The 20,713-nt window shown below is 36.2% G+C and overlaps 1 protein-coding gene across 1 annotated transcript in view; it reads left to right on the plus strand.

Annotated features, from left to right (window-relative positions):
• The window catches only part of LOC150109123 (catalase-like), a 147,347-nt gene extending 146,525 nt beyond the window's left edge, over positions 1 to 822 (plus strand). The window contains exon 11 of the mRNA XM_090405697.1: positions 371 to 822. Within this exon, the coding sequence (XP_090261823.1) occupies positions 371 to 403 (33 nt within the window). The 3' untranslated portion in view covers positions 404 to 822. The remainder of the gene's footprint in view (positions 1 to 370) is intronic.
• Positions 823 to 20,713: the final 19,891 nt, after the last annotated feature.

The following is a 20,713-nucleotide window of genomic DNA, read 5'->3' on the forward strand; positions in this document are numbered from 1 at the left end:
CTTTATATACATTACATATGTATATTAGATATTGAATTTGCTATATTGAGACTTAAAATGACATTCACATTGAAAGAACAAAAATTAATGACATGAAATTCAATCATATTTTGAATTGAATTCAAAATATGAATTCAAACTGTATGAATCACATTAATCATACAGTATATTTTTGTCGCTGCTGAAAAACATTTCCTGCAAATTTGCATATATCTACCGAGTATTCCACTTTGAATCCATTGAATGTTAAAATTGAAAAACAACATTCTTGTTAATGGAAGGCTATGACAAATTGTATGAGCATTTTAATAAAAACTAATAAAAAATTTGCTTGTTTTCTATATAATTATTTATTTATCTTTTTAAATAGCAAAAGAGCAAGGAACTTCATGGACACCTTTAAGCAAACAGTTACAGATTAAGAAATCCACCTCATCAATCATCATAAATACACCAATGGGCAGCAGTATTTACATTAAAAAGAAATAACTAGAATTGTTTTGATAAGCTGTTTTATTACAGATAATTTTATTTTTGTTAGATGAAGTTTTATTAATGTCACCATTACTTTATTGATTTGCATCTTATATAACTTCCAGTTTCGGTTTATATATATGATTAATAAAGTTGTCTCTAATACATAGTTTTATGATGTTTGATTTGGGTACTGTAATTGTCAAAATTAATATTTTCATTTGCACAATTATCAGTAGACAAATCAAAGAAGCTTCTTTGTATATTCATCTTTCAACATTTACAACATTCATGTTTTATTAAATACTTTTCTAAACAAACAGTGGAAATAAAGCAATTTAAAAGAAACCACTGGCTTTTAGTTTGATTTTATTCTTATGTTACATAGGAGAGACACGCATGTCAGATCATTTCAAAGATGTGAAAAATAAGAACAAATCAGGATTAGCAGCACACACAACAGAATCTAAACACCAAGTATCATGAAACTAGTAGCGTTAGAACTGATCGTTAAAAATATTTTTATGTGATACAATTATAGGCCTTAAATGTTATTATGGGACAGGCACTTCCATGGAGTCTTAAGACCCAAACTATCCATACAATTTATCTTACTTGAACCCATTAACAGATAGGTACTCACAGCTGATGCTGGCAACCCATTCCACTTATTTACAACTCTATAAGCAGAAAATCTAATCCTGACACCCCTACTAACTACACCTTTATTCAACTTCCACAGATGACCACTCCAGCCAAGTGCTGATACATTTATCCTGCATCAGTCTTATAAAATCCTTTAAGCAACTTAAATGTTTCTATCATAACTCTTCATTTTCTCTTATCAACCAACTTCTGCACTCTCCCCCCCCCCAATCCATCTTCATAAGGGAACATTCCTCAGACCACTCACCATCTTGGTCATTCGCCTCTGCCTCTTCTCTACCACTTCCTCATTCCCCAAGAAACCTAGCAGACCAACTTGAGCACAGTCCAGATGTGGATGTATCAAGGCCTTATAAAGAGGAATAACAACTTCCTTATCTCTACTTATTAATGTGTTCTTCAATAGCCAAGTAATTTTATTGGCTCTACCTTAGCAATATGCCCACTGTTTCCTGGAGTACAGTGCAATCAATGTGATACACAACTTGTACTCTATTTATCCCAAAATGATATCCAAAATGAAATAAATTGACATCCATTGTCTTTTGCCCATACTGACAGCCTATTTAAATTATCTTGCAAGCTCTCTGCATCGCCTTGATAACACTAATACTCTACCTAATTTCATATCATCAGCAGGCAATTGAATATTTCCTTTCGTGTTATTTCCTATATCATTTATGTACAAATAAAACAGCAATGGTCCCAAAACTGAACCTTACAGCATGCCGCTAGTCACGTGTTCAAGCCTTGATTCTGCCCCTCCATATACCACTTTCTGATATCTGTCAAGCAGCCACCTTCTTATCCACTTAACTTAATGTCATATTGATTCCCATTTGTTCTAATTTACATAACAGAGTTCCACATAGTATTCTGTCAAATGCTTTTGCAAAATCATCATGTAGCCATTTCCTCTATCCAACTCCAGTGTTACTATATTATAAAAAGACGGTAAATTACTAAGGCATGACCAACCCTTCACAAAGCCATGTTGTCCCTCATGGGTGTTATGATCCATCGAGTCGTTTCTGACTCCTGGCGACTCCACAAACATACTCTCCATTCTGATCTGTCCCTGACCATGTCTTTCAGACCTCAAGCACTCCAGTTGCTTCTTTAACTCCATCCACCCATTTAATTCTTGGTCTTCCTCTTCTGCTTCCATCAACTTTGGCAAGCATCATCATCTTCTCCAGACTGTAATTTGCTCGCATAATATGTCAGAAGTATGACAATTTTTGCTTGATGATCATAGCTTCAAGGGAGCAATCTAGCTTTATTCTGTCTATCACTGATTTATTAGTTTGCTTTGCAGTCCATGGTATTCTTAGTAAGCGTCTCCAAACCCATAATTCAAATGCATCTATCTTCCTTCTTTCACTTTTTCTCAGGGTTCAACTTTCACATCCATACAGCACCACAGGGAATACCACTGCTTTCATGATTCTGATTTTTGTTATGAGGCTAATATCTTTATCTTTAAAGATCTTGCTTAAAATTGTCATTACTTTTTTTCTGAGTAATAATCTTCTAACTTCTTTGGTACAGTGACCATCTTTATCAATTTGGGATCCTAAGAACACAAAATTGTTAACTGCTTCCATTTTCTCCCCATCTACTTCAAAATCATTAAGTTCACATGTTGCCATAACTTTTGTCTTTTTGAGGTTAAGTTTAAGACCATATTTATTCTAGTAGCAAGACTTATACATTGGTTAGACATAACTGGTAATTAGTTTACGGAATTAACAACGCATATAAAGTATATTAATTAAAGGTAACTTTAATGAATAACTTCTATATTTCGGCAATGTCACATTGCCATCTTCAGGAACATAAAGATATGGTATGTGCACTCAGGAACTAACACAAAGCAAATGAGGAAGAAAGCAAGAAACTAAAATATTGTTCCTAAAGTCCTAATGGTGCCCTCTTGCAGGCTAATTTGGTAGTCTTGGCAGTTGGGCTGAAGTTCTCATAATGAAAGTCTCCAAAATTTGGGGCAGTTTCATGCACCCAAATTTGTTGAGGTTAGGAACGTTTTTTAGAGCTGCTGAAGATTCTTTGAATAATCTTTTGTATTTAAACTTGCTGCAATGAATTAATATTGTTTTCTTCCAACGAATTTTATGGTGGGTATCTAAGGCATGGTCTGCCAGCCCAGAGCGGCTGTACTGGTGAAACCGGATGTAGTCTTGGTGTTCTGAAATCCTGATATTTGTTGTTCTGCCTGTTTGGCCAAAGTAGGACAATTTGCAGCTGCAAGGGACCTGGTATACACCAGGCAGGTCTAGGGAAGTGGTTGGTCTTTGGTGGAGTGGATAAGGGATGCCAACTTTTTATATGGTCTGTAACAGGAAGTAAGGTCATATTTTTTGAGGATATTGGTTATTTTCTCAGAGGTGCTCTGGATGTAGGGGATGGTGATAGACTTGGTGTAGTCTTTATTGTGGAGGGGGGGGGTTGTGGTTTACAGGTTTTAGTATTTTTTGGATTTTTTTGGGGTTATAGCCATTGGCTAAGAAAGTGTTGAGGATGTGGTTTAGTTCAATAGTCAGGGCCTTGTCATCTGAGCAGATTAATTTTGCCCTGTTATATAGTGTTTTTATCACACCATATTGTTATGAGGGGGGGTGGTGGGATTGCTGGTGAATGTATCTGCCAGTGTGGGTGGGTTTTCTGTAAACAGAGAAAACCAAAGATCCATCAAGCTGGCGGGTGATTAAAGTGTCTAGGAAGGGGAGGGTGTTGCTTTCCTCTTTTTCTAAGGTGAACTGGACTCTGGAGTGTTGGTTGTTTAAGTGTGCTAGGAAGGAGTGGAGTGTGTCTGAGCCATGTGGCCAAATAGCAAACACATCATCCACATAACGAAGCCAAATAGTGGATTTTTGTGGGGCGGAGTTTAAGGCTTTCTCTTCAAATGTCTCCATAAAGAAATTGGCCAAGGGTGGAGAAAGTGGTGAACACATGGCTGTCCCCTCTATCTATTTGTGGAACTTTCCTTGCCAAATGAAATAGCCTAAGTTCATTGTGAACTGAAATAGGGCTGAGATATTGGGAGGAAACTTGGCTTGGTTGAGCTCAAGGGTTTATTTGAGTGGGACATTAGTGAATAGGGAGGAGACGTCAAAACTGACCATTATGTCAGTGTGTTGGAGTGTGAGGTTTTCTATACTGGCTTTAAAGTGGGCTGAGTTTTTTATGTGTGATGGTGTGTTGCCAGTGTAGTGTGTGTGAGCGTTTTGGCTAAATGTTTGGCTAATTTATATGTGGGGGACGCAATGGCACATTTTGTTAATGTATTTTTGGGAGTCCATATAATCGGGGGGGTCTAGAGTTATAAGGTTTAAGTTTGTTGGTGACTTCCACAGGCCAGGAAGTGACTTTCTTAAGGAGTCTGTGGATAGTTCTAATCTGAGAGCTGGTCGGATTATATTCAATGGGGAGGTAAGTAGTACGGTCTAGTACTAAAGAATTTAGCTTACCTTTGTAGTCTTTTTGATTGAGTACCACAGTGGCGCTTCCCTTATCAGCTTTGGTGATTACTATTTTTTTGTTGTTTTTCAATTCTTGTAGGGCAGTTTTAAAGCCTGAAGCACTCACGCACTTTCACGTGGTCACAATTTCGCCCTAGGATACCTGCTGAAGAAATCATGATCCAAATAGAGCGTGGAATTCGCAACCTGCCTAACCATATCGCCAACAATGTATGACTGGATGTAGTCGGTGTTCTTACTAAAGCCAAACCTCCAAAATCCAACTTATCCAAAAACGAATATACAGCCCTACAAGAATTGAAAAACAACAAAAAAATAGTAATCACCAAAGCTGATAAGGGAAGCGCCACTGTGGTACTCAATCAAAAAGACTACAAAGGTAAGCTAAATTCTTTAGTACTAGACCGTACTACTTACCTCCCCATTGAATATAATCCGACCAGCTCTCAGATCAGAACTATCCACAGACTCCTTAAGAAAGTCGCTTCTTGGCCTGTGGAAGTCACCAACAAACTTAAACCTTATAACTCTAGATCCCCCCCCCCCCCCGATTATACGGACTCCCAAAAATACATAAACAAAATGTGCCATTGCATCCCATAGTGGATGGCATTGATTCCCCCACATATAAATTAGCCAAACATTTAGCCAAAACGCTCACACACTACACTGGCAACACACCATCACACATAAAAAACTCAGCCCACTTTAAAGCCAGTATAAAACCTCACACTCCAACACATTGACATAATGGTCAGTTTTGACGTCTCCTCCCTATTCACTAATGTCCCACTCAAAGAAACCCTGGAGCTCATCCAAGCCAAGTTTCCTCCCGATATCTCAGCCCTATTTCAGTTCACAATGAACTCAGGCTATTTCGTTTGGCAAGGAAAGTTCTACAAACAGATAGAGGGGACAGCCATGGGTTCACCACTTTCTCCACCCTTGGCCAATTTCTTTATGGAGACATTTGAAGAGAAAGCCTTAAACTCCGCCCCACAAAAACCCACTATTTGGCTTCGTTACGTGGATGATGTGTTTGCTATTTGGCCACATGGCTCAGACACACTCCACTCCTTCCTAGCACACTTAAACAACCAACACCCCAGAGTCCAGTTCACTTTAGAAAAAGAGGAAAGCAACACCCTCCCCTTCCTAGACACTTTAATCACCCGCCAGCTTGATGGATCTTTGGTTTTCTCTGTTTACAGAAAACCCACCCACACTGGCAGATACATTCACCAGCAATCCCCCCCCCTCACAACAATATGGGGTGATAAAAACACTATATAACAGGGCAAAATTAATCTGCTCAGATGACAAGGCCCTGACTATTGAACTAAACCACATCCTAAACACTATGGGACGCAATGGCACATTTTTTGGGGTTATAGCCAATGGCTATAACCCCAAAAAAATCCAAAAAATACTAAAACCTGTAAACCACAACCCCCCCTCCCCCCCTCCACAATAAAGATTACACCAAGTCTATCACCATCCCCTACATCCAGGTCACCTCTGAGAAAATAACCAATATCCTCAAAAAATATGACCTTACTTCCTGTTACAGACCATATAAAAAGTTGGCATCCCTTATCCACTCCACCAAAGACCAACCACTTCCCCTACACCTGCCTGGTGTATACCAGGTCCCTTGCAGTTGCAAATTGTCCTATTTTGGCCAAACAGGCAGAACAACAAATATCAGGATTTCAGAACACCAAGACTACATCCGGTTTCACCAGTACAGCCGCTCTGGGCTGGCAGACCATGCCTTAGATACCCACCATAAAATTCGTTGGAAGAAAACAAAATTAATTCATCGCAGCAAGTTTAAATACGAAAGATTATTCAAAGAATCTTCAGCAGCTCTAAAAAACGTTCCTAACCTCAACAAATTTGGGTGCATGAAACTGCCCCAAATTTGGGAGACTTTCATTATGAGAACTTCAGCCCAACTGCCAAGACTACCAAATTAGCCCACAAGAGGGCACCATTAGGACTTTAGGAACAATATTAGTTTCTTGCTTTCTTCCTCATTTGCTTTGTGTTAGTTCCTGAGTGCACATACCATATCTTTATGTTCCTGAAGATGGCAATGTGACATTGCCGAAATATAGAAGTTATTCATTAAAGTTACCTTTAATTAATATACTTTATATGCGTTGTTAATTCCATAAACTAATTACCATTTAAGACCATATTTAGTTGCCCCTCATACAGTATCATATTAGACAAATCAGTCTTATAATACTGCAGTCTTAGAACCTTCCTTATACAAGAGAATTCTTTTGCCCTCTTTCTATTCCCTTGGAACTTGACAGAGCTGAGACTTAAATTAAACAGCCTAGTCAGAAGGATTGGCAGTTCCCTTGCACATTCTCAAAAAACCAGAGCTGATATCCCATCTAATCCCACAGCTGTCATTTCATGACCATCATTACTCATTAACATTAAACTTCCATAGTCATTCCTCTTACTTGCCATATAATGCAAGAACTTTTTGGGATTTCCTCGGCTAAATTCTTCTCATAAACTGATTTTGCATTTCTTGCCTGAGCTTTGTACTGTTTGCGAGTTGGCTGTTCAATAAGTATTAAGACTAATTTTACTGTGGCGAAACTACTCATCACAATATTAATTTCTGTGGAATAAAGAAATGTTGCTGTTTGTATTAACAAAAGAGGTTGATAGATGGCGTATACGGGCTGATGTGCCAGTGTGTCACTTGACTAAACGCAAGCTTGTTTCAGCGCACCTACGAGGCGTGACAAGTCTTTGAAATGGAAGCGTCCTTGGAACAGCGTTATGCGATTAAATTTTGTGTGCATTTGCAAAAATCGGCATCGGACACTTTTAACATGATACGTAAAGCTTTCCACGATGAAGCAATGTCGAGGGCAAGTGTTTTTCGCTGGCATAAAACTTTTAAGGAAGGAAGGCAAAATGTGGAAGATCTTGAATGTGAGGGAAGACTTTCAACGTCTATCACAGAGACAATGATCAACGCAGCAGCGATTATCATCAAGCACGTCAAAAGGAAGCGTCCATTGCACCACGATAATGCAAGGTCATATATTGCTGGTTGTGTAGTGGACGTTTTGCAGAAGAACAACACAGATTATCTTACCACACCCTCCATACAGTCCTGATCTCGCACCGTGCGATTTCTGGCTGTTTCCTCAGCTCAAGAAACCTAAGAGGCTGCCATTTCGAAAGCAACAAAGCATATGTAAAAGCTGTGGAGGATTTTGAAAGAACTCTCAAAAAACGGACTTTCACGTGTTTAAAAAGTGGACGCAACGTTTGGACAAATGCATTGCGTCTTACGGTAGTTACTTCGAAAAAACCATGTAAATGATGACAATTAAAGGTAATCTGTTTTCTGTATAAATATAGTCTTATTACTTATTGAACAGCCTATGTATATCCTCCGCAGCTCGTGCTTTATGATATTAGTCAATGATCTAGTGCCTACTTGATTAACTCTCATCCCCTCAGGTATACAATTTAATATTGCTTCCCCTAGGTGACCCTTAACTATCTTCCATGCACTACTAACATTCTTACACTACGGTGTTTCATGTAATGGCACAGATTTCAGCTTCTCCCTAAGCTTGTCATAATTACCTGCCTTGTAGTTCCACATACACCCCTTCTGATTAGTGAAAGTGATATTGGTTACGTTCACCAATCAAAGACAAGTGGTCACCTTGGTTATGGATAGCTCTTCTGGTCCTGTGACCAGGTCCAATACTCTCACAACTGTAGTCCTCTCCATCATTGCCTCCAGTGATTATCTCTTAGTGTGTAACTTCCATTTCCTTCCTGCCTATATCTCCATAGTTGAAGTCCACCCATAATAATTACTTGTACCAATTTGCCAGTGCATGTCTTCCAGATCATCCATGGAACTCCTTGGCCCATAGCAACAACAATTGTATATTTTGTCTTACTAGCCTTAATCTCACACCCTCCTGCCTATCTCCTATTCTTTTTGGCTGCAATTCATCTGCTGTCATCAGCATTATCTTCTCTCTCTTCCCTGAAAATACTAAACCCTTCACATTCTATCCATGTAACTACATTAATCCTTTATCCAAGTGTGAGCAAACAAAGTTTGTGCCTGAAAGTATCTTCAGGACTGGGATAAGGTGGTGCAACTCCTTGCAAAGGTGGAGCAAGCTTACATCACTCCTATCTCAGTATCTCCCATAATGCAAAACACATCTCCTTTCGGATATGTATGTTATGCATTAAGGGAAGGGCCACTACCCAGACTAGTTTAGACCTTTATTGAGGAGATCTCAGTGGGAGCAAGGCCCAAGTGGAGATACCAAGCAGAAGTATTAGCAAGGTCATCTCTACCTATAGGAGTTGCCAAACGGTGTGCCACCCTTTTATTAAATTACTCTGGATTTAGAGAAAGATGTTGAAAGCAAGTGAAAAATAAACTTTCTACATCATCTGCTGTTAGCCATGTCTCACTAATGCCTATAACTTTTAGCGGGGGTTGCACTAACAAATGCCAAAAACTTCTCCCTCTTGTTTGTGATACTTCTGTCATTAGTACAGAAACTGCAGCATCCATTTAAGCCCCTGCCCAGCTTTACTTTCTGAATTGACTTCCCTATTCAATATTTTTGCTTGAGAGACTAGATTCTACACTTAGTCATTCTCACATTCACTCGCCTCATGGGTGCCTTTACTTACACAAACTCCCCTGCTTCCACCTTAAGTTTTCTTGCATTTGTGCTTCAGCATGCTTGGTGAACACAACACTCTCTGGACACCTAACACCAAAACCATTTAGATGCAGTCTATCAGCATTGTACAAATCCTTCTTTCTATCAAACACAGACTACAGATCCATAAATCATACACTGTTCCTTCTGCACAACCTGTGTATAGACTGATTAGTATCAATACCCTTCTCTTTTCCTCTGTCATAGCGTGGTAGGAGACTTACAATTTTCACCTTCTCACTCTTCAGTTTTGCTTCTTCTAGCAACTCCTTTACATCCTTCCTCATAGAATACTCCTCGCTCTCAAATCATTTGTGCCAACCAAGACAATCATTTCCTTCACCTTAGCTTTTTTGCATCCAGATGGTGTGACTAATATTATGAATGTTTGCACCAGGGAAACACGATTTTGTCATACTTTCATTAGATACTACCTTGATCATTGAGTCTCGTAAATAATTTTCTCCATAACTTGTTTTTCTTTTCTGTTCGCTCAGTCTTTATTACTACTTAAGACTGCCTGGTTCTTTTTCTTCTTGGCCCTACTAATGTCTTGCCATTTCTTCAATATTTCAATTTTGTGTTTTTTCCTGTGAAGGATAACATTCAAACACACTATTTCTTTATTAATGTCCATTTCATTCTCTATTTTCACGGCTGCATGTTTGACATTAATAACATAATTTTCCATTCTACTATCAATACTGTCCACTACTAACATTTACTGAATTCTCATCACCTAACAGGCACTCACTTTTGAAGGTATGTTTCCGCACGTGTTTGCTAGTGATGAGTAATCGTGTGTGCAGTATAAAATTCTTTTACAGTTAGTGATACTTATTTATCTCGCCGTGAATCAATACACAATCTTAAAATGTTCCTGGCTATGAATATGACAAGGCAGGAAAATTAGAATGATTAGTACGATACTGTGTGTGAGAGAGAGAGGATTTCTTAGAATAGGTAACTGTAAAAGGTTTAAGGCTAAAGATGAAGGAAATGAACTGCAGTAGTTGAATGATGAAAGAGTGTATTAAGGTAGCAGTTCCCACTGAGAACAGTTGGTAAATATTACACCTTGAGGGATGTAAACAAGGTACTACAAAAACAGTTCAATGTAAACTTTATTATATGACTTATTCTTTTTGAATTTAGAATATGCCAACTAGGTTAATTTCAGTGATGATTGCAGCTATGTTCTGTAAAGAGAGATGAACTTATCAAGAATTATCAAATTAGCATATATTCTATAGCTAAAAATTTATTTATCTTTTGTAGTGCAACTCATGCTAAAACGAATGTTAAAGTAGGCTGTTCATTGAAATAAGTTAATCTAAAACAGAATTCTGCAAAATTTTAACTACTGCTACTACTACTATGTGCACTTTGATACTGATTAAGTCTCGAACTAAAACAAAATTTCAATTAAATACGAGGTTGGTCTGAAAAGTTCTCGGCCTAACAATGAAAAAACAAATTTATAATTTCAACATTATTTTTCAACATAATCTCCCTTAAGACTAATACATTTATTTTTTCGTCTAGTCTGGTTAAAAGATCGGAATAATATTCCCCAGTTACTGTTTTACCCTTTTTGAGATAATTAATAAACAAAATGCCTTTAGCATCCCAAAACACCGATGCCGTGACCTTTCCTGCTGATGGAACCGACTGGTCTTTTTTAGTGCTGAACAACCAGCTTCTGTCCACTGTTTTGACTGCTGTTTGGATTCTGGTGTGTAATGGTGAATCCAAGTCTCATCCATAGTAATAAATCAATGCACGAAATCAGTTTTATTCTTGTTAAAGCGCTCCAAGCACTGTTCAGAGATTTTCATGCGAGTGCATTTTTGATCTGCTGTGAGCAGTGTGGTACCCATCTTATGCAAAGCTTTTTAATTTGCACTTCTTCATGCAAAACATATCCTACACGTTCTTTTGAAATGCCTATAGGCTCAGCAATTTCACACACTTTGACTCGCCTGTCATCCAATATCATATCGTGCACTTGATCAATGATTTCTGGTGTTGTTACACTTTTTGGACATCCTTCACGTGGATCATCTTCAAAGCTGATATGGCCATATTTAAACTCGGCAGCCCATTTCTTACTTTTCTTCATTTCTTTGTTGAAAATGAAGGAGAAGAGTGCCCATAAACTTTTATGAACTTCGAATGAATTTCTTTTGGCGTTAAACCTTCTTTTATAAAGAATTTTATAACTGCATGATACTCAATTTTATCCATTTCAAGGGATACAGACAATTTCACATGGATGCTTATGACAGATGTCATCATCATTAGTGTTCTGTCTCTTGACAGATCCAGTGGTATATCTCAGCAGATTCTCTTCCTCCAATTTCCTCTGTCTTGCTTCCTCCATCTCTTGATATCCTCTTATGCCCATTATATCATCCAGCATCATTAGTCATCTCCTTCCTCGTGGTTGCTTTCCTTCAATTTTCCCTTTTATCATTCTGTCCTATCCAGTTATGCTTTCTTTTTCTTAGGGTCTTTAGTAAATTCCTTTCTTCTTCAACTCTTTCTAATACTTCATTGTGATTTTTTTCAGTTCACTTTATTTTCTCCATTCTTCTCCATAACCATATTTCAAACTCCTCCAACATTTCAGCTTCTTTCTTCCCAATTGTCCATGTTTCTGACCCATATAAGTCATACTCCAAATATAACACTTAATAAGCCTTTTCTTTAGAATTTTATTCATTTTATTAATAAACAAAATTTTCTTGTATTATACTATCAAGGTATTTGTATTGTCTCACTTGCTCTACACTTTCTCCATTCATCATCACCTTGACAGTTCATGGTTTCCTGGAGACTCATCACTTTTGTTTTCTTTGTGTTAATTTTCATACCATATTTCTTGTATATACTGTACTTTCAAATTTTTGCATTAGGTGCTGTAGTTCATCTTCAGTATTAGCCAATATTGCTTGGTCATTTGCGATTCTAATATTTTGTATTGTTCTTCCTCCAATCGTGATTCCTCTTTTCTCTTCATCAAATGCTTCTTTTATCATTTCTTCTGCAAATATATTGAAGAGCGTCAGTGACAGGCACCATCCTTGTCTTACACTTCTACCAATCACACATTTTTTAGTTTTTCCTACTTTTGTCTTTATTATGGCAGTCTGGTTCATATATAATTCAGCTATTAACCTTCGATCTCTCCAATCTAAACCTATTATTTTGCGTAACACTTGCATCAGATTTTCCCATTTCACCATGTCAAATGCTTTTTCAAAGTCAACAAAACATATATAAACTTCTTTATTTACCTCTATATTCCTTTTGCATATAGTCCTCATTATTCCAATTGCATCTCTAGTTCCTCTGTCTTTTCTAAATCCAAATTGATCATTCCCCAGAAAATACTCCACTCTATTATACAATCTTTGATTTAATATTCTTAGCAGTACTTTGGAGGCATGTGAGAGTATACGTATAGCTCTGTAGCCACTGCACTTAGCAGGATTGCTTTTCTTTTCAATTGGTATAAGAATACTCTGTGAAATCTTTAGGCCACACTCCTGTTTTGTAAAGGAGGTTGCAGAGTTTCCATGTTTCAGTTATACCTTTGTCTTCCAGGTTTTCCATCCACTCCTTCTGCCTTTTTAATTCCTTAATTGCTTTCTACTTTTCTCTTTAGTATTTCAGGACCTCTTTCTTCTGTTGAGATTTCATTTTGTTCTAATTCAATTTTCGTTGGTCTTTCATTTTTTGCATCAAGTTCTTCGATGTATTCCTTCCATCTTTCACCTTGTATTTCAATATCATAAATTAATTTTCCTTGCTTATCCTATAATTGCAGATTTCTTATGCTTTTTTTTAATATTTGTAAGTTCTTTTGCTTTTTCAAATACATTTTATCGTATTATTCCCTTTTATCCATTTTTTCAATTACTTTACATTCTGCTTTTAATCATTCCTCTCTTCTCAGTTCATTATAAAATACTTTGTATTTTCTTTTTCCATCTTCTTCTTTCCTCCATTTTTCTTATAATTTCATTTGTAATCCATAGCTTCTTAATTCTTTTCCCTTCCACAAAACCTCTCTTCAGCAGCTGTTTCATATATCAATTTTTTCAGTTGATTCCATTTTGCATTAACATCAATAGTCTCTTCAGATATTTCTGCTTTGTTTTTTATTTTATTCTCCAGTTCTTCTCTGAAGTTCTTACCCACATCTCCTTTGAATTTTTCTAGGTTCCATCTTTTCTTGCTTTTACCTTTATTTTCTTAAATCATATTCTTAATTCCATAATATGGTCTGAGTCAATATCAGCTCCTGGATATGTTGATATCCTTTTTACACTGTTTCTATACTGTTTTGTATTAACTTATAATCACTCTGGTATCTTGCGATATCTCCTGGCATTTTCCATGTATATCTTCTTCTCTTTGGAAGTTTGAACCAAGTATTATGATTAGTTTCTGTCATTTTCAAAACTTTATAAGTCTTTTGCCTCTCTCATTCCTTTTTCCAAGGCCATATCTTCCTGTTATTTCCTTCTCTACCTTTTCACCTACCACTGCATTTCAGTCTCCCATCCAGATGATACACCTTTTAGTTCTGTCTTCTTCCATTATCACTTCTACTTCATTTTCATCATGATTCACTTGTGGGCATATATATCTGTATAAGCATTATCTCCACAGACTTTGCTTTTAGTTTAATCATAATCACCCTGTCACTTTTATATATTGTTTTTTCTACTAAATTTTTAACCTTTTCATTCAACATGGAGGGAAAATGCAACTCCATTTTCCCTCCCATGTTCTACAGGAATATATAATTCTGTAACCATTGCTTTCAAAATCTCTTATTTCTTTCCATCTAACTTCACTTAGACCAACCACATCCAATTTATTCCTCTCCATTTCTTTCTTCAAATTCTCTAATTTTCCAGCCTCTCAACATTGTTCTTATGTTCCAAGTTGCCACACGTATTGTTTCTATCGCATTCTCTCCTGGACGTCTTATTTTATTCCTATTTTCCTCAATACTTGGGATACTATCCTCATTGTCCATATATTCCTAGGTTAACGACCTGAGTAGCCCCATTTCTTCTCCTGCCAGGCATGACATCCATTGTTTACCGATAGACCCCATTTTTGCCAATTGTGAAGACTAAATTTGTTCAGTTCACCATATTTTTTGGAAATAATACTGAGGTGGTTTTCCTTGCCTTCCTCAGGAAACCATTATGATATGGGCTCAAACCTGGAAGAGCAGCAGACTTCCACTGCTTAGAATAGGCTACTCCTCTCACTACTAAAGGTAGAAAATCAAGTAAATAACAAAGATTCACCCCTAGTCCTCGAATTAGTCTAATAGCACTGGGGAGAAGGAACAAGAAGAAGAGAGAAAGTATAAGGAAAGAAGATAGGGACCAGTCTACAGATAATGTAGCAGACATATATTACATGAAGTAAGGCATGGTCCAGTATCAGGTACCTCGGGTTCGCTATTCCTGTTATTCACTAGAGTGAGCCCTTGAGGATATGACAGATGCACCAACTTAGAAAAAAAAAAAAAATCTTGCTATCTATGGTCAAATACTTTTCAGACCACCCTTATAACTGTAGAACTTTTATCTGGGTGTATTTTTTTATAGCTCTTAAACTTGACATATAAAGCAATTTAACATGAAACCAACAGCTCTTCCTATTTACATAAATTTAAAACCTATATAACAGGTCATTATACTTATCAGTCCTAAAGCACACATTTATCTCAAAAAGCACAGCATCATGAAGTTTTACTAATTAATGCTTATTTATGAGGATTCAATTATACTAGAAATCTCCCATATCAAGAATATTTAAAAATTATGATCTTAAAATCATGTAAAAAATCAGTATGTTCAGACAGCATATATACTCTATGCTCTAATGTACAAATTCTATGTCAAAGATACTTCAGGATATACACTAAAAATTTAATCTAACCAATCTCTGAAATCCAGTCAATCTTGGAAAAAATAAGTAACGTACTTTTTCTATTTAGTGCTTACCAAATTCTCTATTTATGTCATTTGTTTACTTTGCTAGATTGATTCTTCTTCTTCGTCCTTTCACAAATCTAGGCCAAGTGGCCTGTTTCAGTCTCATCCCAGCATTTCATTGGTCTGTAGCTCATTTTTCTAGGTATTCTATCATTCTATTTGGTTCTGTATTGTATTGTTTCCATTATTGCTGTTTGGTTTAGTTCTTTCAGTATGACTACATTTCTCTTTTTATCTAGTCTTGTAATTTGTTGTTGTTGTCATACATCTCATTTCTGCTACAATGATTCTTTCCTTATCTCCTTCTCATATTTTTTATGCTTCACTGCCATATAATAATGATAAAATATTTACATTCTTAGTCCACTTTTTTTTTTTGGTAGTTGCTGCTGGTCTCAATGTTTTGTTTATTATTCCATTTACTTCTGAGAATTTGTTAATTTTATTAGAAATGCCTAAAACTTCATTGTGGCTGATTTATAGTTCAAATGGATATTTTTCATTTGGATGCCATAGTTTTAGATTTTTTTTCTTGAGAGACTGATATATTGTTTTATTAAATTCAGTTTATATGCAGCTTTTTTTTTTTTTTGTGGATTGTGCTCAGTTATTCCAAATATCACTTGGTCATTTGCAAAAAAGTAAGGTATTTAAGATAAAATTATTTTCTATTTGAATTTCTTCACTGTTTAACCTTCGTTCTTTGATTATTTCATTCGTATATAGTCTAAATAATATTGGAGAAAGGAAGGCATCTTTGTCTAGGACCTCCTGTTACTTCAAATGTTCTGTTCTCATATCTTTTCATGCTTATTGTTTTCTCATATAGGCTGTAGAATGGTTTTAATAAATTTATAGGCAAGTGGTTTTTAAGTATATCAAAGAGTTTAAAGCTTTTTTATAATCTATGAATGGTTGCTTTTCTAAGTTGAATTTTCTTCTGGTCTTGCAATTTGGCAGAGAAACTTTTAAATATGAACATTAAATTAAAAAAAAAAATTCTGTATCCTTATGATTATTTACACTATCTAAATGTAAGCACCTATTAGATTTGTCTATCCACACAAAAGTTGTTTTGAGTGACCAGATGGGCTTTTAATATGGTTTCCTTCACAGGTTCAGTTTAGTTTCAATTTAACTTTAGTTGGCAACATGTTTCAAGTTGATATTAATAATTCTCATTAGCTAGGTGGGATTTAAAGAAAATATGGTATTTAGGATCACTATTCAAATTTATCAAATCATTTCAGTTTTGCTTTCAGACTATTTGTAATGATAAAATTAGGCAAAACAAATGTCGAGTATAAGACAAAAATGGGTGAACATGTCATAGATACACTATATCTTTCTGATACTTAGAAAAAGTGGAGGTCTTATAATAAAAACACCAAAAATATCAACAACTGAAATTCGTCGTCTGAGCAATTCAGGTATAGGCTTTTTATGTCCTGTTCCTGCTCTGCAGATGAAGTTGGTCTTTCCATCTTAGTCTTGGATGTCTGCAGTCTCTTCTTCCTGTAGGTTTATATTTATATGCTAGTTTAGGAATTCTACTGTTATTCATCCTTTGTGGTGTAGCCAATTTTGTTGATCTTCTTCTATTTCTTGTATGATGTTCTTTGTATCTAATCATTCTCTTATTTCTGTGTTTTTCTTATCTAATCTAGTGAGTCCCAGGAGAGGTCTTAGAAACTTCATCTGTACTGTTTCCAATCTTTGTCTGTTTGTTTGTTTTAGAATCCAGGTTTCACTTCCAAATTTGAGAGCTGGTTTAGAGGTCATATTATGTAATCTTAATAGAGTTTCTTAAGTCATTTGTTTTCCAAAATTTCTTTTAATTAGGCTATTTATTCTATTGTAAATTTGTAGTCTTGCTTCCAATTGTGAATCAGTTATTGTATTGTGAGATATTTCCTAAGTATTTGAATTCTGTAACTTGTTCTATTATCTATTTGTTAAGCGTAATTTTGAGTGGTATTTCCACATTGCCATAGCTTTTGTCTCAGATATTTTCATTTAAAATTTTTTTGCTATTTCATTTAGATGGTTAGTTGCAATTTGGAGTTTATCTTCTGAATTTGAAATTAGTATTTGATCACCTGCAAAAAGTATTGTATTTAGCTGTTTATTATTTGTTAGTTTAATTCCATCTTGGACAGTTGTTTTCCATTCTTTTAGGATTCTGTTTATATAAATGTTGAATAGGATTGGGGATAAGCTGCAACCTTGTCCTACTCCTTTATTTATAGTTATAGGTTCTGATAATGTTCCATCTGCAAATTTTTGTTTCTCTGTATAGACCTTTTATTGCTGTAATTAATTTAGGAGGTATTTTATCGTCTTCTAATATTTTCCAGAGTAGATTTCTGTTCAAGTTATATGCTTTTCGTAGTCAATAAATAGAAGAAAAATGGGCAGGTTAAATTCTTTTCTTCTATGATCTGTTGCATTGAGAAAGGGGCATTTGTGCATCCTCTCCCTCTTCTAAAACCACATAGTTCTTCTAAATAATTTTCTGTATGTTTAATTAGTCTGTTCTTTAAGATGTTTGCATATAGTTTAGATCAGGGGTCTTTAACCTTTCAGACAGTGCTGGCCACATTAAAAATTTAATGAAGCCCACGGGCCACTAAGCTATACTGCAGTATTTAGAATTGTAAGATGCTTTCCAGATTCACAAGGAAATGCTGTGCATTTGATATACTTTACATAAAATCCTATAAAAATAAACAAACTCAGCTTTAAGAGTGTAGGTAGGAGTCAGGTTCATGATAAGTAAATACAATCAATACTTAAAGATAATTTAATGAAGAAAACATTCATTTTTTACAATATCAATGGGAATCTTGGCAACGTTGGCATCAATGTTGAACGTCGCTATGCGCAGAGTATTCTCGAGATGTTGGTCCGTAATCTGAGTTCTTGTCTTGGACTTCACATGCTTCATTCTGGAGAACTGCTCACATAAGTATGTGCTTCCTAACAAAGCACACAACTTCGAAGTATGCCAGCAAAGATTAGGGAATGCGTGCTCAGAAATGTAGTCTTTGTAAAATGTAAGCAAAAGCACATTGAATAATTTTTCTCTCAAAGAAGAGTTGTTTTGGAGTTCAAGTAGCTCCATTTGTGCTGAGTCTGGCATTTTGGCAGCATTGACACTGAATGGCATCGAAATAAATCTAAAGAAGACTGTTGGTTACGAAAATCACTAAATCTATCTTCAAACTCACTTCGCAACATGGCTAATTTTGTAGCATATTCATCAAGAGACGAACAGTTTCAACTGTTCGTCTCTTGATGAGTTGTCTTTTTTTGCAAGTTGTGTCTCCCAAAGTTTGAGCTTGGACACAAAAACTTTGATGTGATCAAACAGAGTTAATTAATGCACCAGTTAATCTTTGGATTGTAGCTGCGTATTTAGGTCATTCATATGCAACGAGACATCTGTCACAAAGGCAGTCATCCACTTCGGATCATTCAATTCCGCAATTGGATTCCCCTTGGTTTGCATGAACTGCCGTATTTTGCTCCTTAAGTCAAAGACTTTTTAAGAACCTTCCCTCTGCTCAACCAATGCACATCGCCATGATCTGCTTTGTACTCTTGGGTCAAAAATTCTTGGAATTGACAATGATTCAATCCTCTTGCCATAATAATGTTGACAGTCACAAGAACTTTCATGACATTCTCAAATCCAATAGTTTCCCCGCACAAATTCTCCTGGTGGATTAAACATGGTTAATGGACGAAATCTTTTCCTTCTAGTTCTGGTTCTTTCCACAGCAGCGCAACAAACCCTTCCTTCTTTCCTACCATAGCAGGGGCACCATCAGTTACCACACCCTCGAGGTTGGTTAAGCTGAGGTCGAAATGCTGGAGCGTATTTCTTGGCGGCTTCAAGAATATCAGTGCCTTTCGTTGCTCCCTTCATAGGTACGAGTGCTAGCAGTTCTTCTGTCACATTGAATTGTTGATCAATGCCACGAACAAAGCAGTTGTGTTGTATCCTTCACATCTGTGCTCTCATCAAAATCAAGTGAATATGATGTAAATTCGAACTACCGTGTTTTTTAAAATTCCTTCAATGTCATTGGCAAGTTCTTTGCCACATGCTACAGTTACCCCAGACAAACTCAGTTTTTTAAACACTTCCTTATTATTTGGGCACAGAATTTCCTCAGCAGCAATGAGACACTCTTTCACAAACTCTCCATCCAAGTAGGCTTTTGATTTTTTAGCAGTTTTTTTCAGCTATTACATAACTAACTTTGACACACACTTCGTTCTCTTCCCTCTGCCTTTTAAATGTACCCTGCTGGCATTTTAAATCAATTTAGAGACGGTCACTTTGTCCACACAATGCTGTCCTTGAAGGTGATCGAAATAGTATTCTTTTGATACTGATACTGACTCATGACAAATTAAACACACTGGCTTATAGTTGATCGGCACAAAAAAGTACAAATTGCTCCACTTATGATTAAAAACCTGACACGAATCACTTGATTTATGCTTTTTACTTGTAGACTCACAGTGATGGTAGATGAACCCAAAAAATGATCCAAAATAGATACTGAATAGACAAGGATGGGCTGACAATTTGGGATTTAGCTGAGCAAATTGCATTCTTATTGGCTTAAACCAAAATTTCAAATGATGGTACAACATGACAGGCCGGATTAAGCAAGCCAGAGATGATTAAGGTGATGTGAAAATAGGAGAAAAAGATATCCTTGAAGTATAGAGTAATTACTTTGAATAACTGCTGTGTAAAACTAGCTAAAAAAAAGTCATGGGAGGACTTTGGCAAGAACATAAAAAATAAATATCAAGAAGGTAGCAAGATATTCTGGAGGTTGTTGAAGAAGCTCAGAAATGGAGGAAAGAGTGCTGTAAAAGGAATTAGAGATGATAAAGGTGACATGAAAACAGGAGAAAAAGATATCCTTGAAGTATGGAGTAATTACTTTGAATAACTGCTAAATAAAACAAGCAGCGATGACAGCACAGTGGTAATAAACACTGAACAGGAATACATATCCATACTTATAGTTGAAAAAGTCATCAAAAGCCTGAAATGTGGAAAGGCAGCAGGAGTAGATGATATTTGACCAGAAAATGCTCAAGTATGGAGGTATAAAAGTCGTACAGTGGCTGCACCGCATAGTTCAGAAGGCCTGGACAAAGAGACGAATTCCAGATGATTGGAGTAGAGCTCTCATAGTACCCATATATAAGAAAAAAAAGGGAAATAAAGCCGAATCTGAGAATTACAGAGGCATTTCATTACTGAGTGTTC

This window comes from Typopeltis vanoorti, chromosome 2 (genome assembly GCF_054136105.1).
Source record: "Typopeltis vanoorti isolate ZY-2024b chromosome 2, IOZ_Tvanoo_1.0, whole genome shotgun sequence".
NCBI lineage: Eukaryota > Metazoa > Arthropoda > Arachnida > Uropygi > Thelyphonidae > Typopeltis > Typopeltis vanoorti.